Source organism: Labeo rohita, chromosome 7 (assembly GCF_022985175.1).
Source record: "Labeo rohita strain BAU-BD-2019 chromosome 7, IGBB_LRoh.1.0, whole genome shotgun sequence".
NCBI classification, from domain to species: Eukaryota; Metazoa; Chordata; class Actinopteri; order Cypriniformes; family Cyprinidae; genus Labeo; species Labeo rohita.
Genome location: NC_066875.1, coordinates 3,173,290 through 3,199,425, shown reverse-complemented (window position 1 = coordinate 3,199,425; position 26,136 = coordinate 3,173,290). Strand labels below are relative to the sequence as shown.

General features: G+C 34.7%; 2 protein-coding genes across 2 annotated transcripts in view; both read right to left on the bottom strand.

Annotated features, from left to right (window-relative positions):
- LOC127168409 (mucin-5AC) overlaps window positions 1-12,243 on the bottom strand; it is a 28,845-nt gene extending 16,602 nt beyond the window's left edge. The window contains exons 1-29 of the mRNA XM_051115259.1: window positions 12,145-12,243; window positions 11,503-11,553; window positions 11,137-11,398; window positions 10,833-10,947; window positions 10,635-10,725; window positions 10,422-10,528; window positions 8,282-8,495; window positions 7,983-8,108; window positions 6,907-7,024; window positions 6,621-6,759; window positions 6,334-6,444; window positions 6,157-6,226; window positions 5,118-5,258; window positions 4,774-4,938; window positions 4,571-4,665; window positions 4,371-4,497; window positions 3,973-4,228; window positions 3,499-3,548; window positions 3,252-3,352; window positions 2,636-2,787; window positions 2,407-2,545; window positions 2,202-2,306; window positions 1,935-2,114; window positions 1,591-1,827; window positions 1,329-1,485; window positions 1,105-1,233; window positions 645-792; window positions 499-542; window positions 158-385 (exon numbers count right to left, since the gene is read on the bottom strand). Of these exons, the coding sequence (XP_050971216.1) occupies window positions 158-385; window positions 499-542; window positions 645-792; window positions 1,105-1,233; window positions 1,329-1,485; window positions 1,591-1,827; window positions 1,935-2,114; window positions 2,202-2,306; window positions 2,407-2,545; window positions 2,636-2,787; window positions 3,252-3,352; window positions 3,499-3,548; window positions 3,973-4,228; window positions 4,371-4,497; window positions 4,571-4,665; window positions 4,774-4,938; window positions 5,118-5,258; window positions 6,157-6,226; window positions 6,334-6,444; window positions 6,621-6,759; window positions 6,907-7,024; window positions 7,983-8,108; window positions 8,282-8,495; window positions 10,422-10,528; window positions 10,635-10,725; window positions 10,833-10,947; window positions 11,137-11,398; window positions 11,503-11,553; window positions 12,145-12,223 (3,937 nt within the window). The 5' untranslated portion in view covers window positions 12,224-12,243. The remainder of the gene's footprint in view (window positions 1-157; window positions 386-498; window positions 543-644; window positions 793-1,104; window positions 1,234-1,328; window positions 1,486-1,590; window positions 1,828-1,934; window positions 2,115-2,201; window positions 2,307-2,406; window positions 2,546-2,635; window positions 2,788-3,251; window positions 3,353-3,498; window positions 3,549-3,972; window positions 4,229-4,370; window positions 4,498-4,570; window positions 4,666-4,773; window positions 4,939-5,117; window positions 5,259-6,156; window positions 6,227-6,333; window positions 6,445-6,620; window positions 6,760-6,906; window positions 7,025-7,982; window positions 8,109-8,281; window positions 8,496-10,421; window positions 10,529-10,634; window positions 10,726-10,832; window positions 10,948-11,136; window positions 11,399-11,502; window positions 11,554-12,144) is intronic.
- A 5,156-nt stretch (window positions 12,244-17,399) lies between these two features.
- muc5f (mucin 5f) lies at window positions 17,400-20,551 on the bottom strand. The gene is made up of 8 exons (XM_051115258.1): window positions 20,437-20,551; window positions 20,091-20,341; window positions 19,301-19,484; window positions 18,930-19,110; window positions 18,576-18,754; window positions 18,412-18,481; window positions 18,137-18,288; window positions 17,400-17,533 (listed from the first exon to the last, which is right to left on the bottom strand). Exons 1-8 carry the CDS (start codon window positions 20,549-20,551, stop codon window positions 17,517-17,519), a joined length of 1,149 nt encoding a protein of 382 aa, XP_050971215.1. The 3' UTR covers window positions 17,400-17,516.
- Between the last annotated feature and the right edge of the window lie 5,585 nt (window positions 20,552-26,136).

The window sequence follows — 26,136 nt, the reverse complement described above, 5'->3', positions numbered from 1 at the left end:
TAAAATACTTGTTGTTTACAACAACAAGCTTACCACAAGTCTTCCCAGTAGAACTAATGTATATAAACTGTAATTTGCAATGCATGATGCCTAAATAAACTACAAAAGCAATATATAAGATCAGGAATAAATGTGTAACACGGAAATGAAAAGGTACCTGGAGTGCTAAAGACAAAAACTGTTGTCGGGGTTGGCGTTAAGCTTTGTGTTGTGGTCAGAGTGGAGGTGGTTGTTGGGATAGTGGTCGTTTCACAAGGTATGAAAGTCCTCTCAATAGTTCCGTTGACTGAACATCTGGCTGTGATACAACCTCCCAGTCCATCCGTTGTGTGATAAATGGTATCCCCAAAGTTGTACTCCATATTGTTGTATTGGCAAATACATGCTGAAAATAGAGAAAAGGTATATAGAAAAGGCATGAAGTGTAATGAAAGAGTATATGATGAAAGTAGATTCTTTCATACTAACTAAACTATAACTGAAATGCTAAAATCTTACCATTTACATCAAAGTCACAGATGACACCAAATGATGAACAATAACTGCATGAGGAAAAAAACACAAACAGGATAGCTTACATATATTTCAAAACTGTTAGTGACTTATATGAAATGTGAATATGAGTAGAAATTATATACACATACCATGACTGACAGTTCTCTGTCGTTGGCACCTGCTGGCCAACCTGATAATGTAACATTTCAACAAAACAGCCACAATCTTCCTGTGCCACACACATCATGTTATCCTCATCAAAAATAGGCTGCTCCGGAGGGCATTTAGGATAGCAACCTAAAAGGTTCAAAGAAAAATATATAAAATAGATAATAAAAAAAAATCCACCCTGATAAGGAAATGTGAAGTTCAGTGGATTCTAGAGAATCAATCGTTGTGACAAATCTTTTGAAGATAGTGTTCTATATATTATTATATGCATATTATATGTTTGAGTGATATGAGCAATATACATATGCATGCCAAATATTCATTTGAATCACTTTAGAGCAAAGATGTAAACAAACAAACAAACAAACAAACAAACAAAAACTGAAGCAAAATCTCCCCTTCTTGTTATCTGTTATGTATTCTGCATTGAGTTCTCACCTTCAAGTGCTGGTATCTGACTAGAGCAGTCTCCAGAGGGGTTTCTGCACGTCTGCATACAAGGTGCTCCACAAGATTTGTAATGCCACTCACATTCACCAGGGGGGTTGTAATAATCACAAAACAATGCTGCAATAAAAAGGCTAACGTTAAACCTGTTTCTTGGTTTTTGAGGTTTCGTTTTTACAAATCTGATGACAGTCAAATAACTCTTAGTGACTTACGGCATATTTTAGGTGTTCTCCAAGCAACGCAGGCTCCAGCCTCATTACATGCTTGCGCATAGGCTGTTACAGCAGTGCAAAAACACTCATAATCTCCACCACTATCACAGGCACATGCATCTCTCACACAAGCATCATAGAAAGGAGAGGGGTCCACCTTTAAAGCAATATTCATGACAATGTGGCTATTACCCAAACTGCATTCAGTGTTTTAGACAAAATATGCTTATATGGCTTTTTCAAAACGGTTTGTTGTAAGTACCTGTGAATGACAGGTTGAGAAGACACTGCTTGTAATGATGCTACACTGCCTCTGTGCCCAAGCCTCTCTATATGGATTATGGACACAAGGATCTTCAGTGAGGGTTGCATCTGGACAATTAGAGAGCTTCCAGCTGTTTACAAAATCCAGGGTTTCGACAGCAATAGCTTGACTGCGCATAGTGAAGTCATTGTTTGCGTTTCCATCGTAGTTTCCGCACAGACCACACACACGGCCCTGTTGATATAAATGGAAATCTGTTAATATATAAAATAAATATGATATTTGCATTTAATAAATAGAGTTGACAAGAGTGGAGTTAATGAACCAGCCACTTTGCTTACATTAAACTCTGGACTCAGTTTGATGTGTATAGTTGTTTTTCTGTCCCATATGAGCATCAGACCATTATTGGCCTCAATCACCAAGTAAAGTCCCATTGTGCGCATCTGGTAGGGAATCTCCTCCCCTGCATCTCTATGAACAACTTGGTAGGATCCATCCATCAATCTAAGCTCAATGCTCTGAAATATAATGGCATAATTAAAATGTTTGTTCTTCACTAGTTTAAGGTTTGACATAACTGCTATGAATGCGAGAAGTTAACTTACGCCAAGAAACAGCTTGATAGACTTGGAACAAGTGGTGCCGGTAGATCCACAGGGAATGTTTTCAGTAATGACTCTAAAAGTGCCGGTGGAGTTGTTGCAGAAGTCCTAGTCATGGCATAAAATTTAGATTTAGATGATAAAGTAATAGGCCTTTATAAAGTTTAGTGACAAAGATCTTCAGGCTTTGTAAGTGCAAGGTTAATACCTGAACAAGGCTGTATTCGCAGTTTCCACTAAAGACGTATCTTTTCTCATCAAACGTTTTATAATGGCCATCTCCATAGATGCTGCATGTCCCACTGCACTGGTTTGTGGTACAGGTCCATCGTCTATCCTTACAAGTACTATAAAAAAGGAACGCAAGTTCATTATGAAAAATTAGACCGTACATAAAATATAAAATATAACTGCAAATCTTGAATAGCTGAACATACCATGTATTACAATCAGTCTTAATGCTTTCTCCAGGTTGGTAGGCAACTCCATTATGGAAGCAAGGGCACAGGTTTTCAGCGATGCAGCCACCTTTCCCATCAGACACCAATCCAGAGGGGCACACACAGCCAGACACACACTCTGTGCTGATCTGTAGTCATTCAACATAAAAGTCACTGCATATACAATATTTCAACAAAGTATTACTCGTAACTGCTGAAAGAAATAGTTCACCCAAATATTACAATTTAGCATTTACTGCAATGCCATTCTAAAGCAATATGCTGTTATCTTCTCAGTGCAACACAAAAGGGGAGTTTTTAAAGCATCTTCACTCTACTCTTTACCGTACATGGTAGTCAAATTCCAAAAACTCAAACATTTTATTGATAGTAGCTCCAAAATCTCAAAGCCCTCAAATCTCGTTTTGCATAAATGCTTTTATTGTGCATTTATGGTGTTTTATTATTCTTTTTGCAGTTTTACTGTTATTGCATGGATTTAATGACTTAAGACTTTAAGAAAATTTTTTTTGTGTTATGTAGAAAATGTAGCATACTTGTTTAGAACTACATCAGCATGAACTAATCATTTATGGGCATTAAAGCAACTCACGCAGGCCATGTCTAATGTGTTGCAGCTCTTCTGACACTCCGATCCCGTGGATCCAGGGCTAGCGGTGGAGCAGTTGAAATACGTCATTGGATCTTGGCATACTAAAAGTAAACAATTGACCAAAAGACTGTTCTTACTTAAGGGTATGAGTGTAGCTCATCTCAGATACAATCACTGATCTCACTCTCATAAAGTGTAAGCCAGAAACATGATTTTAAATTTACAATTTAACAATAGCTTCACACACCTTCCCAAGTTGATCCTCCAGTGCAACTCAGTTTCCCTTGCTCACAAATACTGAAATTTAAATATTATGTTAAATATTATTAAATCACATTTTGGCCAATAGTCTACAACAGGGTTTTCAAAATGAAGTCCAAGGACCCTTGGATTGAAAAAGTATTATTATAAAATTCTTTATTATAAAAAAACTTCTAACAGTTTTCTAACAGTGAGTAGGAAAATGGTACATGCTGAATCTAATAAGAAAATAAAATGAATAAGCCTGAGTGCAATGACAATACTAAAATCAATTTTTTAATTTTGCAATTTTCTCTCACAGTTAGCCTAATATAAACGTTTTGTAAATATGTGTACATATTTTCATAAGGAGGTGTCTCAGAATTGCCATATTTGAGGGTCCCTGGGATCAACAACTTCTGAAAAACCCTGCCTACAACAATTGTTTTCAACAGAAATTTAACCAACTTCATGTTCATACCATGATCCTCCATCTTTTGCGATTATGTCTCCAGCAGGAATGATTTTGCCTGCATAATAACATGAGCAGCTGGCAGGTGCCACACAGTCACCGTTTTCGTTCATATACGTTCCTTCTGCGCAGCCACAGCCATCGACTGGCACGAAGTCAATAGCGCAGGTGTTGTCTGATTGGCTGAGGGATCGGCAAGTGCGATCGCAGCTGGTCATTTGATAAGAGTAGACCATGGTGCTGGGGCAGGTTAGTGTGTATGTTTCTGAAAGATAAGAAAGATACAGAGAGCTCTCACATACTGTTTTTAATCTGCTTAACCTTTAAAATGAAACACAAAAAGAGCTTGTCGAGCTGTTGACAACTATTAAATATTTTCAAGCCTTTCAGAAAAGAAAGCAACTCACTGCAGGCAACATCTCTCCAGCCATCAAGAGCAATCCCTCTTGCAGCACATGCGTGAACGTATGAAGACAAAGCAGCACACATGCAGTCCTCACTTCTTTCACAGTTGCAGGTGTCGTATATGCAATTCTAGAAAGTATGTTAAAGTTAGAGAAAACTGTTTTAAAAAAACAATAAAAGAGAAGGAATGTATTTCACTTACTGCTTTGTAGACTTCAGGGCTGATTTCCGAGTGGCAGGGGGCAAACACTGATGAGGGATCTGATAGCAGGGAACACCAGTGCTGTGCATATTTCTCTGTGGGAAGAAAAATAATTATTAGTCTTCAATGACATTCCAGAGTTATAAAGGCAACGTGTTGTGAAACTGTGAAAATCAAATGTCAACAATAGAGTGAATTCATACCATTTTCAGTGCTAAGACTGCAAGGATTCTCAAAGTTTCTTTTGACATCAGGGCAACTTGCTCTTGTTTTCCAGGTGTTGGCAAAATCCACAGCTGTTCCTTCCCTGAGACCACCAATGGTTGTGAAGTCATCAGCCTCAATGTTGTTGAAATTTCCACAAAGACCTGTAAATTGATTTGTTAATAACACAATCAACTGAGGACAGAACTAAACAGATTGAAAACATCAATGTAATCCCACAGAAAAAGCCTTACATGAAGATACATAATGACTAAACATGAACATTTATTCAGAGTATTGCATGAGAGGGTTAAAGATCAAGAGGTCTGTTAAAAATAAATACCGCATGTTTCTCCTTGGTACACTGAATTGACTGTGATGTAAAGCTGCATTATTGGCACAAGCTGGATCTCTAGACGAAGCCCAATCAAATGGGCCTGAATGACAACGTAGAATGAGGAGGGCTTGAAAACGCTCAGATCAGCTGAAAATCAAATAATAATAGACATATATAATTGGTAATCAACAATAAAGCAGAAATCGAGCAGTTCTTTGCATAAGCAATGTCCATAATAACTTTTCCTGAACAATTATTTAAATGCACCCATACTAGGTTATTTGGAATCACTTTTAAGATTTCATAATTACATTACACACACCAAATAATCTTTCTCTGATATAAAAGTTACACTAGAAAACAGCAAATATAGCTTTAAAAATGTTATTGAGAAGGCTTCAACAAATCTTCCAAACTATGTCTTTACCCAAATACACTCTGACAAAGCTGTATTAATAGTGATTCATATTTTATTGATGCAAGAAGCAGATGTTTAGTAGCTCTATGGAATCACCGGCTGTAAAAAATAAAAAAATCAGAAATGTGAATGAAGCTATTCATTTTTCCTGTAAGAGTGGATGTGGCCATTTGTAAATTTTATGGATCTGGCTTCTAGTCTCATCCACATCCAGCTATTTTTAGCTAATTTTGCTGCTTAATACTGCAAACAGGTGTGTCTTAACATGCTATTTTAATGTATTGTCTTAGTTTTGAACACACTGGTTTGCAGTGCAAACCACTTTACCGTTTACTGTTGTTATTGTTCTCGTTATACATTACTATAGTGGCTAATTAGCAGAAGTTTCGCCCATAGGCTTACTTCTGTGTTAAAAAATAAGGTGGATAAGGGGCATTTCGTTATTTATTTGTTCATCCTCTCTGATAAAATGTCCAGTATGCTAATTTTATATATATTTTATATTCATTTTTAACAGGTAGATGGCCAAAAGTTACATACTGTAGATTTTCATATGAACAAAAACTGATTTTGCAATGGTACGTTTGTTCATTAATTTATTTCCTTTCCAATGTTTGATTTGCCTACCTGTAAAAAGTGGCATCTGGGCAATTATTCTGTTGACCTCAACATTTCCACTGGAATCCACTTTAATCACCTGAGTGCACAAGGGAATACGTCAAAAAAAAAAAAAAGTCAATGAATATTTTATATTTGGAAATGATATGCTAAGTTCTATTTTTTCCAGTCCTTTTTAGTACTTACATTAGTTCCATTTAACAATGCCAGTGTTACTGACTTCAAACAGGTTTCTGTTTCAGTCAGACCACATTTCACCAGGTCTCCTTGAACTGTGAATTCTGTGCCTGTGCATTGCTTTAAAAAAGACAGAAAAATGGACAAGGTCAATTTGTTTGTTTAATTTAATAGTAGTCATTGTTTAGTACGGTGCTTAAAAATCAGTCACTAGTTTACTACTTTTAATTAGTGTAGCAACAGCACAAATGTAAAGTTGTCTTATAAACCGCCTTCATGCACAAGGAAGTGCATACTTTGGATAGGATGTAAGTGCAGTCTCCATGAAAGGTGTAGGCTTTTCCATCATAAGTGGTAATATGGGATCCACCCTCTATTGAGCATGCTTGTGGACAGTCCTTCTGGATACAGTTCCACTGTCCATGTTCACAGGTGCTAAATAGGAAATAATAATGAAATAATAATTCAAAACCCTCAATATAGTACATGATCTTCAGTTATCTAATATATGTATCATTTGTATCCTGACTGTAAGAGCAAATTAAGTTAATTGAGTGTGAATGTCAGATGATAGAGGCTCACCAGTCTCTGCAGCTGCTCGTGTAATTCTCCCCAGAGGCAAATATTTTACCTCCAAGGACGCAGGAGCATTCACTCTGTGGGATACAGCCAGTATTGTGTATGTCATCAAAAACAGTGCCTGGAAGTGAGAGAAAGAGGAACATGGGTTATTGCTCAGGACAAAATGGACACATTTAGAACAACAGTAAGAAAACTACCAATTATTTTTGTTTAACCTACTGGTTTTCCTCCTTTAGGGGTCAGACTTGTGATCCTTAATGGTCAAAACAGGCCAAAATTAATGTACTATATTTTGTTTCCAAACTATTTATTCTTTAATGTTTAGTATTTTGAGATTTCATGGCACTAGACAATATCCAAATTTAAATTATGCATGCAGTATGTGTATATAAAACAATACAAATATTTAAAAAAGATACACTACCTAAATATTGGGTCCTAAATATTTCATATAATTTTTTTAATTAATACAATGCTTAAGTTAAAACTATAGCAAAGGAATTTAATATCCAATGCATATAAGGCGGACTGACGACATCTGACAGATAAAATAAGAAATGCCATGTAACCACTAAATGCTGTCTATTCCCTATTTGCTTATAAGAGTATGTTCGGACAAAATTACTTACTTTTATTAGGTTTTGTATTTAAATATTTATGTTTAGACGTTGACAAAGATTACTTCACTGTGGTTGAGTTGTAGATTGTACCCTAAAAATTCTCTGTATTCTCATATGTTTTGTAATTCCCAAACATTTCCTGCAATTTTTGACTACAAATATCACAAGTGTGACTGTTTTTAAAGACCATTTAACATTGTCTAATCATATTCAAAAAAATTTTTGTGTGTGAGTTCGTTCATGAAGCAAGTGCCACAAAAGTCATCAAGTTGTATAACATTCCGAAAGTGAATATTTTAAAAATTCCAATTTTTAAGTTTCATTCTAAAATGACTGAAGACCACTAGAGGGATTAAACAAAAATAGTATCAGATTGAAGACAAAAAACATTAGTAAAAAGTGATAGCAGTGTAGCCAGTTACTTTAGATAAAGAAAACCATAGTAAAACACTGTACCAGGAGGGCAGAAGCATCCATCAATGCAGTGGTGCTCACACACTTGTCCTATTTCAGGGTTTGTGCAGGTGTCAGTACAGGGATTTCCACACTCTTGGTGGATCATGCTTTCTGGGCACGGATGTGCTGCAAAATACAAAAGAAGGGGAGATACTATTCAGAGAGCATCAATTAAGAAAATGAATACAAAACTAAAGGAAGCGACTATAGCAATTATTGGCCTTGCTTTAGACATACTGGTAAGACAAACATTTGCAAAGGACTAAAAAAGACCCACTAAGAGAAGATGGCATACTTACGGCAAAAATATTCTGATCTCCATTCTTCAGGCTTTCCTCCTGCATGCACACACTGCCTGGAATATTCAGCGATGGATTTGCATAGGCAGAATGATCCAGAGGTACCGTTACAATGGCACAGGTCTTTCATGCAAACTTGGACAAATGAATCAATGGAAACCCGTCCTCTGCAATCATTGAACACTGAACTGGAAAAGATATCACGGCAGAAATTCTGTAGGGAATGAGAAGTCACAATTAATATCCAACAAACATATAAATGTATCTATAGCTAAAAAATGATGAAACCACTAATAATGATCATTCCAAAGACTCCCTCCTTAATAAACCCATTCACATTCAAAGGTCATTTAAATGGAGATATTATTTACTTAACACAGGGTTTATCTACCTGTGATTTGAACCCTGAATAACCATATGTTCAAGTTCAAATTCATTTATTTATAAAGCGCATTTTAAAACAGCACATTCGTGATTCATAATATTAATGCACAGTAACATAACATAGTTTTCACATTTTGTTATGTTGCATCCTTATGCTAAAATGTTTTATTTATTTGTTTATTATTATTTTTACAGAAGTATTAATTATATTTAATTTAAAAAACAGATGGGTAGAATGTGTAGAAGTTTGGGACAAAAATGACAATGGACAAAGGGCATGAACCAACATCATTTTTATCTTTAAGCAATGCAGTTTCTGGACTGTATTACGTTTTGGTCTCTATACATAAAAATATCTGCTAAATGACTACATTTGTGCATTTGTGTTCATGATTTCTTAACAATACCACAATAAATGTGCTAAACCTAAATTCACCACCCACTCCCAATTTCCTTGGTTACCCATAATTGACATTTTAACTGAAACCATTGTATTTTTAGCCTAAACGCTTGACAATTATTACCAGTGTTGGGGAGTTACATGTTACATGTAATGGAATAATTGAATAATAAATGTAATTGTAATTAAATTACAGTTACTTTTGAAAATAATGATTACAAAGGGGCTTACTTTAAATTTTTTTTCACACACACACCCACCCACATGCAGATTTACTTGACTTCTTTCATAAATTGCATTGACTGCTCTAAAATGAGACACCAATGTTTCAGAAGTTTAGGACACAGAAACGGACACATGCTTATTCGATAACTGTTTTATTTCCTATTTGGGTTTATGCATATACTTTATTTTTTAAGATGAATTGTTTTTTTTTCCAAGGCATTGTTAGATGCCAGTGTTTCCTGTCATAACTATCGAAACATTTGATTTTAAAAGCAGGATCATAGCTATTAAACTATTTCTTATGGCTTTAAATCCTCAGTATGATCTCAAAGTAAATACGAGGTGTTAAGTCTGAATTTGTGGTGGCTGTGCTTTAAATAAAATTATTACACAGCTCTGTGGAATGCTTGATTCTGATTGGTCAGTCATGACATTCCAAGGTATGTTATTCCCCAATAACAACTGGTAAAAGCTAATAACACAGACTCATCCAGGCAACTTAAAACGGCAACTTAAGTTTTTCTTAGTGGAAGCTTTGCGTTTGGTTAGCTAATAAAATATTAAAACTCAATTTAATGTTATGTGTACAATTTCTCAATTCTGTCAACTTGCCACTTACTAGCAACTGATTTCTTCATGGAAGTTTTGCGTTCACATATTTCAACTCAGATCAATGTTTTGTGTCTAATTATTTACTTTTGTGGCAAGCAGCTGTGTAATAAGTGGGATAATCTACATCCAGCCTTGTTATCGCAAAATAAAGATGTATATTATCCCTTACTTATTATAATCTTAATTCAAGTGATAAAGTCTGACAGTAATCAGTGTTGAGTGCTACTGTAAGGTTAACTCTGCCTGATTTATATGTTTTAAAATGATTAACAGTTGAAAATATAAGAAATTTAGAAAAGTAATCAAAAAGTAATCAAATGTAATAAGTTACATTAATAAAGTAATTGAAAAGTGACACTGCTTATTACATTTTAAATAGAGTAACTTGTAATCTGTAACCTATTACATTTCCAAAGTAACCTTCCCAACACTGATTGTTACCCTAGTTTGTTCACATGAAGTGACTTAATTGCTTGTCATTTCTGTGTAGACAGAGAAAAGAACCATTTAATTTTTTACCTCATCTCCACAGTTTTCTACAAGAGGTACTGTGTCTTCCTTACAGACTTCTGTTGGACCATCCATCTTCCAAAGGTTCCCATAATTTGAAACGGACATCGTAGTCCCTAGAACAGGAGATAAATGATTCTTTATTATCTTTGTACAATAATGCAAAACATCCAAGAGGGTTACATATTTCTCCATAGTCAAATAAATTAAAATCAAAAGTACCATCACTGATGAACTCATTGTAAACCTCGATTCCATTGAAGTCTCCACAAAGTCCACACGTTTGGTTTGTGTATTTCTCATCTAACTTGACCTGAAAACCAATGAAATATATATAACATTAGTTCTGCATTGCTTCCCTCCTAGTTAGTTTGCAAGTATTGGAAATCTGTGCTTGTTGCATGAAGAAGAGATTCTTACCATGAATGAATCATCTTCATTCCACATGGCTTCGAGTCCAAAAACAGCCTTGACTAAAATATAAGACGCCATCTTCTCGATAAATACTTCAGAGCTGCTGAATGGAAGTGTGACTCTACAAAAAGAGTGGTAAAATTAAGTCAAGTCACCTTTATTTCTGTTCATACAGATTGTCAAAGACGCTGTGTTTGTCTTTCCAACTCCCAAACCAGCACTGACAGCAATTAAGTCAAGAGTCAACACCGTTAAAGCCTTATGAGTACAGCCTGATGATGCACTTTATTTAATAATCAGAATCACTTACATTTGCCCATTGACACCGAGAGAGCCTTTAGCCAGCTCTATTAATGTCCCCTGCAGCTTCATGGTGATTTTGCTGATTGTGGGCTCACTGTTCACCACCTGATGTCTCAGCTGGATGTTAAAGTCTTCATAGCTGGTCGAACAGTGTGACGTCAGGATGTAATTGCAGGAAGATGGAAGCTGGAAGTAGTTCCCATCAAAGGTCTTGTAATGGTAGTTTCCCCACACACTGCACACCTGCCCATTGTGTTGTGAACTCACTCCTGGTAAAAAAACAAAACAAAAAAAAAACAGCAGTTGTTTTTAGTTTACTTTAAAGTTTCTAATAAAGAAACATTTGAATTTTTGAATGATTCATAGATTTTACCTGAAATCAATTCTATTGTGGCAGTTGGAATCATGCTCGTTGTTGTGAAAACTGAAGAATTATGAGAAATATTCTGTGTTAATATGGGATTATATATATAGGATTATATATAGGAACCAAATAATTTTTCAGTTAGTACTACAAACTAAATAAACTGGATCTCATAGATGTTTGATAGATATCTTCCCTTTTTAATAACTGAAATCATTTCCACAATTAATTATGATTATATACATTCTAAACAAATTCTAAGAAACTATTACTGACATCCTATTATATACTTGCATGTAAATATATAATTATTGCATTAATACATTCCAATAGTTAATAATAAGGTCCCATTAGTTAACATCAGCCAATGCATTAACTAACATTAACATTTGTAACAGTATTTATTAATATTTTTTAACGTAAAAAAAACACAACTGCTTATTGTTCAGCTTTGTTAATGTTACTCAGGCCCATTAAATAATAAATGCTTTAGATGTATTTTTTTATGGTTCATGTTAACTAATGTAGTTAGATAATGTGAACAAATGGAACCTTATTGTAAAGTGTTACCAATATTAAATACATTTTATAATCAATATAATTAAATAAAATGCTTAAATCCAGTATTTAGAAACAAAAAATTAGTCTTACTGGTTTGTGTTGCCGCGAGTCCAAAAGACAGTGTCACCCATATCAGTGCTCCTATAGACATGGTCTTTATCCTCTCCATGGTGTATGTGGAGCGTTGAGCTCTCCACAGGTTCAATGAGACAGACGGTCCCATACTCAGAGTTTTATAGCACTTGTCCCTCGGAAGGGACGTAAGATTGAACTAAAGGTGGGGCCACATGTTTATTTTGCATGACAGCATAATGTAACTTTTAGCTGATGGATTTCCATATTTGTGTTTAGATTTCATTAATAAATCAGGCTCATGTTAGAAAGCAATATTTGAAACTGAATTGATTTCATGTAGAAAAATACCATATAAAAATTGATTTAATACTACTACAACTACTAATAATAAGCTGAAGTCTGAAGCCATGTTTACATACGTTCAATCAACTATGTTGATGTTAATTTTACCTTTTTCTTTTAAACATACATCCAAATGTTCATGACATCTTTATTCAGTACACTAAAACAATTTTCACTCATAAATTCCTAGTAAATTTCACAGAAGAAAAATACAAAGAAAAGACAAGTAACACATTAAACATGATATTTTGAAGTAGAAAGGCTGAAATTATATAAATAATATTTTTTGGTTCTAGGACGCAAACTTAATTAAAAATACTTAGTCTTATTTAGTAAACTTGATTTAGTTTGAGCTCATTCTAGTTACGTTAATGTTTTTTCTTAAGAGCTTTTTTATTAAAGGCTTTTTATTTAATCTTGAACTACACTAGACATGCCATGTGTGTCAAAATGCTGAAAACCTGCTAGAAAATACCAAAAATATTTAAAGTAAAGCAATAGCTGGAAATGTTATGTTAAATGTAAATGTTTGTGGTTTTGGTGTGCCTTTTCTGTAATGTGAGAGAAAGGATTGTAACAATGCATGGGGTGGGGAACTCTTTTGAACTAATGATGTATAAATATTGAGTCTTTAGTACATTAATCCCCAAAAGTGACGCAACGTTGTGAACACCTTAACAAAACTTAAGGCCCTGCGTTACTTTCAGCGTAAGGAAATGTTTTTGCATTATAGCAATTATGGCTAGTGACGAATAGGGTGGGTCATAGTATTTTTCCAGGATCTGCATCCTGATTAAAGGACCTTTTAAAAAAGATACTGTAAACACCAGAGTGTAAATAATAAATCATTTACATCTTAAAAAACAATTCTCTTTCATGAAAATAATTTGTTAAAAACTATATTAATTAAGCCTGTTGTAAAGCATCATGTTCAGGATTTATCAGCTGAATCCAAAGTTCCAAAGGGAATCCAAACCTTTGAATTCGTTTTATTTGATTATTATTTTTTTTATTATAACGATTAAAAAAATAGGTGATCTAATCCCCCAAATCTTCCAAAATACCCTAGCCTCTGGTTTGTCATGTTAGAGGATGTGTCCATGGCCACCAAGCCTATGAAATGTGTTTGCTAAAACTGGGATCTGGCATGTTTTCTCACAGTCTTCGTCATACACTGCTATATGTTGCATTATCTCACAAGCACAATGCAAATAGATGGAGCTTAATACGTTCTTTGGGGTAAACTGGATTCAGGATTCAGAAATTAGCTTAATGGTTTAACAACGTAATTCAAACACACATTGCCATGATTGATGCTGTGCTATGGCATGGTATATGCAACAGAAGATTAAATTGAGGTAAGTTAAAGCCTTTATGTAAAGACTGCTTTCGCAATACCTGGATGAATACACTTGAGGGACAGAACCGGAAAAACAGAAAAAACATTTACCTTCACTTAAAGTATGATTTGTAAATGACTTGGTAATCATAATTAACAACTATATATATATATATATATATATATAAATTTGAAGCAAAGAGGTGTCATTTATTGTACAAGTGGTATGAAACAGATATTTTGGTTCTTGTAATAAATTGTTTGTGAAATTGTTAAAAACAGTATCTGCTAACTAAATGTTATTAACTAAACTATAAATGTTCCTTATCAGTCTATCACATAATATTGCAAACCGTGTCGTACACTGAAAAAGTGAAATGGCTGTGTTGAAACCTGTTTCATTCAGTTTGTCGAAAAGCAAATACCACTCCCCAAAGAAAAAAGAAAAGAAACAATTTTATGTAAATAGTATTTTTGCCTGACGCCAGAGTTTTGATTTATGCTAAACAAATATAGGTTGCTTTACTGGCTGAAAAAAAAAAAAAAAAAACAACTATTATGAGTATTTTTATTTTTTTATTTTTAAATAAGACATCAAAATAAACATTACAGTGTTTTTAGGTTACAACATTTAAAAATGTTTTTAGTTTTATCTAGTGAAAATTCTACTTACAGTTATTTTTTTTACTACGGATAATCTATTTATTTTATAACACTGTTTGTATAAGTGTGTTTTTATTAATATTAAATTCGAATTTAATGTTTGATCCAAACCATAAATACAATTTGAAAAATTTGAATTTTTTTGTCCAAATTACATTACATTATATATTTTATATATCAGTGTAATATATGTAATATAAGTGCACAATGAATTAAAACAATAAATGATAATGCTTTAAGTTTATCTTCTTCTGTGGGTTTATTAAAATAAAACATACACTACTGTTTGAAACTTGAAATCATTAAGACAAGGATGTTTCTATTCATGTAAAAGTAGCACTTGCTTGATCCCAAAATAAAGTTTAAATGGTAATATTTTTAATGATTTTCGAATGTAAATGACATATTTACGTGTAATGGCAACACCCTATCTTCAGGATCTACTATTCTTTACTTTAACCTTATGTTACATAATCCTTAACAAATCATGTTAATGTGTCGATTTAATAAACCTTATTTAATATTAACAGACTTGTTGTGCTGATTAGAAGAGTAGGAAATGGCCAAATACAATCACATTTGTGTAGAAATTCTGTTGTTCTTTTGAGAAATGAAGATGATTTCATGTACTACTGTGTTAAAAGAAGAAACTGGATCCAACCAGGAGAGAGAGAGAAGAGGGTGATCCAGAGGTACAACAACAAGATGATGAATACATGGGAGTAAATATAAACTAAGGATTTTTCATAGTAACTTATGCATGTGTGCAGCTATTTAATCTACTTAATTTTACATGTTAATATATTCCTTTTAATATACGCAATAAAATTTTACTGTTTATTCTTATGTTCTGTTCTGTATTGTTTTCACAGTGAACAGATACAAGTCATTTTCCATTTTCCGGTAATTATTCTGTTTAAAATTTGTGTTGCTCTGATGAAATCATACTAAACCTTTGGAAAGATTATTCAATAAACTACTTATTATGACTCTAAACTAACATTGTGATGGAAACAAGTGTGGATCTAAAAACAAGAAACAGACAGCTTTAACATTTACTGTAATGTTTGATGAATTTATGGATAAAAAGATCAATTTCATCTATGAACTAATTAGTACTTTTGTACAGTAATGCATGTAAAAATACAATAATTCTATCCGTAGGACTGTTTGTGTTCTTCCTGCGTCATGTGCATGAGTATTTAATTTGTCAAATTTTATTAGATTTGATCAGGGTCATAAATCTACAGGTGAATATGTAAACATATATATATATATATATATATATATATAAAAACACACACACACACAACTGTTTATTGTACACTGTCGCCAAAGCTTTGTTTAGTGAGATTTAATAAAAAATCATCAAATACAAATTTTCTCTTAACTTCTTATCAATATCAATTCATTTTAAAATGATTTTTTTTTTTTTTTATGTGTAATGCTGTTTTTACAATGCTTTTACGAAACAAGCTAAAGTTTACTAAACCAAACTGTGTCACTTTTAAATGGCAGTTTCTTGCACTAATCATGTAGCTTTCAAATAGTCAGACTGTCAAAGTCCAAATGTTTAAGAGTAGCAAGTACACTGCATATTTATTAAAACAATAACAAGTCATAGTTTGTGTAATTAATTCAATACATATTCATCAATACAATTATAATTTACTTTTACAAGTAGATTAATACATCAGTACAAGATACAAATCATGTTTACATGATACACTGTTCATTATTATTATATTATTTTGTATGAATACCGTTTTAAATGCAACATATTTTAGACATTTTATTAGCTACCTTTAAATTCATTTAACAAACATTTTAGAAATATAGAAATAAACTTAATATTTAAAAGTAATATTCGGTGTACTCCCTGTTATCCCTTTTCCACTGAAATGGTGCTGGTGCTGGTTGATAGTGTCCAGGATATCACTGGGGGGTAAAGTTTACCTTGAAATACCAGTCTCAAAATCACTCTGATACTGCCTTCAAATTAGAAGAACGTCTATTCCGGGAGAATGCATGTTTGGTGATGGGGTACGAAATTCCGCGAAAAATTCTGCTTTATGGCAGCAACAAAAGCACCTGTAATTACGACAGTGAATTCCACTTACTGAACTTTAGGCGTCTCCATAGTCACAAAAACATTACAAAACTACATACGTCTGTTTGTAGAGTACAAGGACAGAATCCAAACTATTAAATTAAATTGCTGCTTAGTTTTTTTTATATATATAATAATTTACATTCAAATGAAACATTTAAATATGAATTTTAAACAAACTTTTTTTTCTACTCCAATTCGTTGTTAAAATAGGGGGCTGTCATACCTGTTTTTCATGAAATATTTATTCAAACACAACAAATGAGACATTATTGGATCAATAAAAACAAAAAAACACTTTATAGCTATAGCGTATAGGGCTAGAAAACGCTCCTCTGTAGAAATTATTATTATTTTTATTTATTTATTTTTTGACTAATGAGCTATGGACAGTGAATGGCACACACTCACACACACAGATGGGTCAGAAATGGAGAATCTCTTTATTTTAACCTATTTTATTTTTTATCTCTTTATTTTAACCTATTTTATGTTGTTAATTTATCCCAGCACAATGGGTTAGGCTATTTACAGAATGCTGGTTCATTTTACAGGAATATATTTTTTTTTTGTTTTTACCTCTTTCATGGGTTAATATTACCAGATTAATTCAAATCCTGAAAAATTGTAAAACACACTACACAATCACTGTTTTCATGATACTTTGTTTATTATTATTATTATTTTATTTTGAATAAATACAGTTTTGAATATAGCATATTTTATACATTTTTTTATTAACTGCCTACATTTAAACTAATTTAACGAACATTTAAGAGGGAAAAAAAGAACATTTAAATGTAACATTCAGTGTTATCCCTTTGCCATAGAAATAGCACTGGTTCTTGTGCCGGTGTGCTGCAGAAATCTAAGCCGGTGCTGCGCTGGTTTTCGGCGGAGGAACTGGGAACTTCAGACCGCTGCCCCGCGTTTCTAAGAGTTGAGGATTTCTGAGAACATAGTGAAGACATTATAGATTAAATAAAACCTATTTACTTTTATTTTATTCAACAAAAGTTGAAAAGGTAAATGCAACGTTATTTGACATTGTTTACAAGCTGTTGAAAAGGGTTGAAAACATTGACAGCGTGATGCGCGAGACATAACAGAATTCTGTAGAATGTGATTGCGTAGGATTAAGATTTATTTTCACTAGTCATAGGTGTTTATCTATATAGTGTAAAAACTTTATATTCTTTGTACAACAGATCAATAGTAGAAAATATGAAAATGTGTCATTAAAGTTAATCAAACCCCTGATAGCACACGTAGATCTCAGAGACGTCTATTTGACGTCTGTATTTACATCTGCAAGAGGTATTTTTAGAGTGTTTACTCATCAATAGGTCTATAGGACGTTTTCTATCAGATGTCAAATAGACGTTTATTAGATGTTTTAAAATGTTTGTGGTTTAGAATGTATGTAAAACTGACATCTTACAGACGTCTGCTTGTACACAGCAGATGCATTTTTAGATCAAGTGATCTTTAACAGACATCTTGCAGACGTACGTCTGGGACCTTTGACATAATAAATATTAAATTACACTTACCAGCTTTCAGCCCAGTTTGCTTACAGCTTGTAACACACACATTAGAATTGGGTCGTAAACGTGTGGTACCACTTGGGCAGTAACATCCCTCCCATAGCATTGATTCCTTATTACTGAATGCATTATTGCCATGTAAAGAATTTACATTAAATCTAAAATGACACACAAAAATAATGATTAATCATTCCATTTAAATTGTACTTTTCTCTACTGCTGAATTTTAAAATCATTCTTAAATGTTCAGAACACTTTTGAAGATTTCATATAGGATCTACCTTCCATTGCAGGTTGGTTCCACTTGAGGACCACAAGCTTTATATGTTTGTGGCTTATCACATTTAAAATCTAAATGAAAAAAAAAAAGGTAAGGTGTGTTTGTAAAAAAACAACAATACATGTTATTCTGATAGAATTACACTAAGATAATACATATACTGACCACACACTCCATTAGTGACACCTCTCCAGTCTACACATACTCCTGCCATAGCACATTCCCTAGCATAGGCCTGCAGGGTGGCACAACCAGCGGCTTTGTTGTTCGTTTTACACACATCAGAGTTACAGGCAGAAACGTAGGGCTCAAAATCGACAAACTTATGGCATTTATCAAAAAGCCTGTAGAGATGATCAGTGGAATCCATTATAATTAGCTACATTTAACTGATTTAAAATAATAATCTTTTAGTTCTACATTAGTTTGGTGTTAAATGTTCACAAACCAGTATTACTTTCATCATGCATGGCATTACTCTAAATTTAAAAAAATTTAATGACTTAAATTTTTGCTTACTTGTGTTCCAATATTTTGCATATCACAGAAGAGGGGCATGGCTTTGATATGGATTCAGGTCTTGGTGACAGAAAGTTGTTGTTATTATGAACTTGCCAATATGGAGCCATGTCTTGGCAAGATGATATAATGGTGCCATTTGGCAAGCGACAATCATTTCTTTGGTTATTATCACACACACCTAAAAACATAAAACCAGTGTTTAAACAGTCACTGAATGACTTTTCTTAACTAATTCTGAGATAACACAGCACAATAAAAAATTTCATTTCTGTTTGAAATATGACTGGAAATGTAAAACTACTGAAGTTCACAAGATTATTTCTAAATTCAATCAGTGTATCATAATTTTGACAAGACACTGAACCTACCACACTGGCCCTCTGTGTTGCCATGGAGATTTTGCCATGGGAGATGAATGGAAAACATTGTGCCAGTAAAAGAAATGTGTGCATCAATCTCAGATATGACCACAAGAGACTCTGTGCCATTCTCTGTGGCATGGATATCTTGACTTTCAAATGGCAATTTGACTTTCTTTTCATTCACATAAATCTAAACAAACAAACGAACAAACAAACAATCTTGTACATGATGAACATTCCACTTCATATAAAAATCCAACTAAATCAATCAATAAATAAGTTAATTAATTCTGGATGTAATTTTGAGTTCAAAGCCACATTTTGGAAGTGATAGCATAATTACAATAATGCAAATTTTGTGATTTACACTCTTAAAAATAAAGGTGCTTTGAAAATCTTCTTCACAGTGATGCCATAGAAGAACCATTTTTGGTTCTACAAAGAACCATTCAGTCAAAGGTTCTTTAAAGAACCATCTCTTTCTTACCTTTTTATAATGTTTTTATAATCTTTCAGATGTTAAAGGTTTGTTATGAAACCATTTAAACCAAAAAGGTTCTTCTATGGCATCGTGAAACACCTTTATTTTTAAAAGTGTAGAATAAAAGCTATTAACTTGGTTGGGGATGGTGGTATATGAGTCTGGAGAAGTCATCATGCATTTACAATGTAAACATCAAACTGCAAAATTGCCCAGATAATTTGAATGCACTATAAAGCATTTTAAAGTACTTCTTGAAAAGACAACTGTCACTCTTTTTCTGAAATTGTAATGTGAAAATTTTAGCTTATTTACCAAATTGATTACAGTTCCACCAGAAATCCTCTGAGACATGAAGATCTCAGAAGATTTGTAGCTAATCATCAGGGACTTAGGGCAGGGTCTTGAGGCATCTTCAGCATCACAGAAGACATTATCAACTACGACACTGAAATTATACTTAGGATCAATTTCTCGCACAAGCACATAAGTGAGGTTTCCTTTAAAAGGGTAATATAATCCATCAAATGTAATGTAATGTTGGTCGCGAAAGCCACTGCAGATACCTGAAACAACATGTACAATTCATTTTCAGTGCAAAAACATATTGTGAGACAGTAACTGATTATTGAAGAGAACAAAAGATATACATACAACTCACATTGGCACTCATATTTAAAACAGCATCCAGACTCGTCAGCAATTTTCAGTGGTGGAAATTTGTTCTTACACACAGGATACTGGACAGGATCACAATGTACTGCTTTACGCTCCATTGTACCATTTACGCATGTGCCTATAGAGCAGTTTCCCACATGGATAGATTCACCATTCTAAAAAATAAAAAACATATTCCCAATAAGAATTTACTCAAAGAAAACAAAATCTAGATTGAGACACCAAAAATGTATAATATGAGCCTCAATTATGAAAGTACTTACTTTAAGAGGAGGCATATGTTTATCACAGTTGCCTGTCAATGGCATGGAGGCTGAGGGCAACATTGTTGTTAAACAGGGTACTGATAATTTTATCACATTACAATTCTTATCTTTTGTTTTGACACATTTTGCAATGTAACACCATCCATCACCATCTGTTTTATTGTAAATTTCTGATTCTGTGGAATAAGAAAAATATGGCATCATTTACAAGAGGTGAAGCGAAAATAGAGATTTTTAATTCATTGTGACAACAGAAAAATTAATAAATGAAAACATAAACATAACCCAAAATCTTTAGAGAGGTAGACAAGTAAAGAATAAATAATTACCTGGCTTAAACGTATTGCCATCGATTTCACAGAAACAATCTTGATGTGAAGTGATGTGACCTCCTGTTGAACCTGTGGTAACTGGCAAACTTCTTGTGGTGATAATTGTGCTGTTTGAAAAATACTGATTTGTTTGTGTAATTTTGGATGATATTCCACACAATCCATGACAATGTAATATTTTAATCTCATAATCAAAACATTGTTGCGTAACACCTTGGTTCTTGTTTAAACAAACTAGTCCATCCTCAGAATTGCATGTTACTGCCTGGCCCAGCTGTGAAAGAAGTAATCCAGGGTAAAGTTTTGCGTGGCATTGAACCCCAGTTGGAGCAGAGGTAATGTTAAGATATGTGTTCGTTATTGCTTTTATAGGTATAATTTCACCACCTTCAGGCCCTGTTGTTGGGCTGCCAAAGTCCATCCAGTCTGACCACTGGCAAATACATTCAGAGGGGGATGTTTTTGAAATGGTTGTAGTCACAGCTCTTGTTGGGGCTACAGTGGTTGTGCTTACACTTGTGGAGGAATTGTATAAAGCTAGAGTCAATGCTGCTGGTAATGTTGCACTAACACAATCCCGATGACAACACAACAATCTCATTTCATAGTCAAAGCACTGCTGGGTAATATTTTGTTTTTTATTTAGGCAAACAAATCCATCTTTAAGATCACAATTCACTTCCTGTCCAAGCTTTGATACAGGAAGTCGGGGGATAATGTTTTGCACGGCATTCAATTCCCTGTGGTTTTGAGCAGGTGGTTGGATAGGTATCAGTGATGATTTTGACTGGTATAAGTTTACCGCCTTCAGGACCTGTTGTTGATTTACCAAAATCCAACCATTCTGACCACTGACAAATGCATGGAGGGGTGGGAGTAAGTGGGGATGGTTTTTTTGTCTTGGAAGGTGTAGAAGTTGCTGAAGGTGTTTTTGAAGAAATTGTGGGTGTTGTTGGTGCCTGTGTGGAGTTGTCACATTTTCCATGACAGCATAATACTCTGATATTATAATCAAAGCACTGCTGTGTAATATCTTGATTTTTGTTCAAACATAGGAGCCCATCTTTTGCATTACAAATAACAACCTGTCCAAGTTGTAAAAGAGAAAGTCGAGGATAATGTTTTGCATGGCATTCCACCTTCTTTGGAGCTGAACAGAGGGAAGGATAGGTATCTGTTATTTTTTTGATTGTTATTGTTTCCCCACCTTCAGGTCCTACTGTTGGGCCACCAAAGTCCAATGATTTTGACCAATGACAAGTACATTCAGGGGTAGAATTATCCGGTTGTATCTGCTGTACAGAAGTAATTTCTGAAGAAGCTTTTGCTGGCATGGTTGTTGTTGAAAGTGACAACCTGGTAGAGGTTGTTGCTGCCTGTGTGGAGCTGCTACATTGTCCACGACAGCACAATACTCTGATTTCATAATCAAAGCATTGCTGGGTAATATTTTGTTTTTTATTTAGGCAAACAAATCCATCTTTAAGATCACAATTCACTTCCTGGCCAAGCTTTGATAAAGGAAGTCGGGGATAATGTTTTGCACGGCATTCAATTCCCTGTGGTTTTGAGCAGGTGGTTGGATAGGTATCAGTGATGATTTTGACTGGTATAAGTTTACCGCCTTCAGGATCTGTTGTTGATTTACCAAAATCCAACCATTTTGACCACTGACAAATGCATGGAGGGGTCGGAGTAAGTGGGGATGGTTTTTTTGTCTTGGAAGGTGTAGAAGTTGCTGAAGGTGTTTTTGAAGAAATTGTGGGTGTTGTTGGTGCCTGTGTGGAGTTGTCACATTTTCCATGACAGCATAATACTCTGATGCTGTGTAATATCTTGATTTTTGTTCAAACATAAGCCCATCTTTTGCACTAACTGATATTATAATCAAAGCACTGCTGTGTAATATCTTGATTTTTGTTAAAACATATGAGTCCATCTTTTGCATTACATATCACAACCTGGCCAAGTTGTGAAAGAGAAAGTTCAGGATAAAGTTTTGCACGGCATTCTAATTGTTTTGGTGCTGAGCAGGTGCCAGTTATTTGTTTGATGGAAATTATTTCACCACCTTCAGGACCTGTTGTTAAGCTACCAAAGTCCATCCAGTCTGACCACTGGCAAACACATCCAAGGGTAGGAGTAAGCAAAGGGATTTTTGGTGTCAGTGTTGTGATACTGCCACAATTTTCATCACAGCAGGATACTCTGATCTCATAGTCAAAGCACTGATGCGTTATGTCTTGGTATTTGTTCAAGCATTCAAGGCCATCTTTGGCATTACATTTCACAACCTGGTTAAGCTGGGATAGAGACAATCTGGGGTAATTTTTTGCACGACATTCAACTTCCCTTGGTGCAGAGCAGACTGTAGGATAATTGTCCACAATTCTTTTGATTGATATATTTTCGCCACCTTCAGGACCTGTTGTTGGACCTCCAAAGTCCAACCATTCTGACCAGGGACAAATGCAGGTAGGGTTAGGAGTATGTGTGGCTGTTTTGGACAGTGGAGAAGTTGTTGAAGCAGTTGATGGAAATAATGAAGTTACTGGAGTCGTGTATAGGCTAGTACCACTGGAGAAACTTTGGATTGTTGGTGTTGTAGACAGCAGGACAGACATGATAGGAGTTGAAGCTGGTGTTGGAATTATGGATGTGACTGTACTTGTGGAGAAACTTTCATTTGTCTGTTTTGCATTTGGTGATACAGACATGGTAGCTGTTGAAACCATAGTGGTGGTTGGACATTGTGTTGTGTTGCTGCTACAGTTTCCAACACAACAGAATACTCTAATTTCATAGTCAAAGCACTGCTGTTCAAGGCCTTGGTTTTTATTCAAGCAAATCAGCCCATCTTTCACATTACATTTCACAACCTGTCCAAGCTTTGAAAGAGGAACTCCAGGGTAAAGTTTTGCACGGCATTCCACATCCTTTGGTGCTGAGCAGATGGTATGATTGGTGCCAGTTATTTGTTTAATAGGTACTATTTCACCACCATCAGGTCCTGTTGTTGGGCCACCAAAATTAGTCCATTCTGACCAATTACATATACAACCAGGGTTAGGAGAAAGGGTCACTGATTCTGCTGTTGTGGAAGTCGTTAAAGAAACTGTTGAAGAACTTGCAGTAGATGCTATTTTTAATGAAACTGTAGATATGCTTGAGCTAGTGGAGGAACCTTGGACCGTTGGCGATGTTGTTGTTCGTATATGCAAGCTTGTTGATGACATTCTAGAAGTAGTTGGAATTGGTAAGTTTGTTGAGAAATTGCCACAGTTTATGTCACAACAGAATACTCTAATTTCATAGTCAAAGCATTGTTGTGCATGGCCTTGGTTTTTGTTCAAGCAGACAAGTCCATGTTTTACATTACATTCTACAACCTGTCCAAGTTGTGAAAGAGGAACACCAGGGTATAGTTTAGCACGACACTCCACTTCTTTTGGCGCTGAGCAGATGGTAGAAAAGGTAGACATAGGTATTATTTCACCACCTTTAACACCTGTTGTTGGGCCACCAAAGTCATTCCAGTCTGACCAATGGCAAATACACAGAGGTGTAGAAATATAGGTGGTTGTTTTTAATGTTGTGAAAGTTGGAGAAGTTATTGAAGGAGTTGTAGAAGATGTAGTTGTCATTTGAGTTGGAGATATGCTTGTTACATTGTAGGAGATGATAGCCGATGAGGCTGATGAAGGTGAACCAGCAGAAATTGCTGGGAGAGTTGTGGATATACTTTTACTAGTTGGGGAACTCTGGACTGCTGGGGTTGTAACTTGTTGTGTAAGCCCAATTGTTGAAGGTATGGCAGAAAACTTTGTTGAAGATGTTGCTGTAGTTGTTGATTTGCTGATTTTAGTTGAGGAAGTAAGGCCTGTTGAATGTGTTGTTGGTGCTGAAAGCATGCTGGTTAAATATGTTGATGAAGGTATACTAGTAGAATTTATTTTATACAAATTTGTATATATGTTTGTAACGATGGAGGAATTTGGAACTATTGGTGTCAAAGTTGGTAGTATAGTGCTGCTTGTTGATGACATCCTTGTAGCTGTTGTAGTTAAAAATTGTGTTGTCATGCTTGTAGTTTTATGGGAATTCTGGACTGTTGGTTTTGTTGAAGTTGTTGCTGTAGTTTTCAATATGCTTGAGGAGGAATTAAGACTTGTTGATGCTGTAGGCATGGTGGTTGAATTTGATGTTGATGAATCTGTAGATGTGTTTGTAACGGCGGAAGAAGTATGTGTTGTTGATGGTGTAGTTGGTGATATATGCATGCTTATTGATGACATTCTTGTAGTTGTTTTAGTTAAGGATTGTGTTGTCATGCTTGTAGTATTGGAGGAATTCTGGACTGTATATGTTTTTGTCTGTGGTGTAGTCAAGCCCTTGGGTGAAAATTTAAGATGGTCTTTCATGTTACAGTTCAAACTGTTATTGATGTACCTGAGGTACTCTCGGATAATGTTTTGGAACTATGTACTCCTTTGGCACTGAACAAATTAGTGGTATAGGTGTGTATTGTTTTAATAGGTACATTTCTTGTAGCTGGGCCTTTTGTTGGTTAAAGAGTGCGTCCAATGCTTGAGTATTGGAGGAATTACATGGACTGTTGGTGTTTTAGTGATTGTTTTCAGTGTTGTGGAGTTGAAAACAATGGTGAACGTGTACTAGTAGAGATTGTGTTTTGGAGTTGTAAATAAGCTTTTACCAGTGGGGAATACTGGACTGTTGATGTTTAGTCTGTGGTGTAGTTATGCCACTTGAAAATGTTGGTGAAGATGTACCTGTAGACACTGTTGTTGGAGTTGTAGGTATGCTTTTAACAGTTGGGGAACTCTGGACTCTTAGTGTTGTAATTTGTTCTGAAAAGGTGCTTGTTGAAGAAATTGAAGGTGTAGCAGTCATCCTTGTTGAAGCTGTTGCTGCAGTTGTTGATAAGCTTTTACTTGTGGAGGAAGTTATGGTTGTTGATGAGGTAGTTGAAGCTGTAGGCATGCTGGTTGAAATAGTTGGCAAAGTTGTACCAGTAGAAATTGTTGTTGATGGACCTGTAGATATGCTTGTAATGGAGGAGGAATT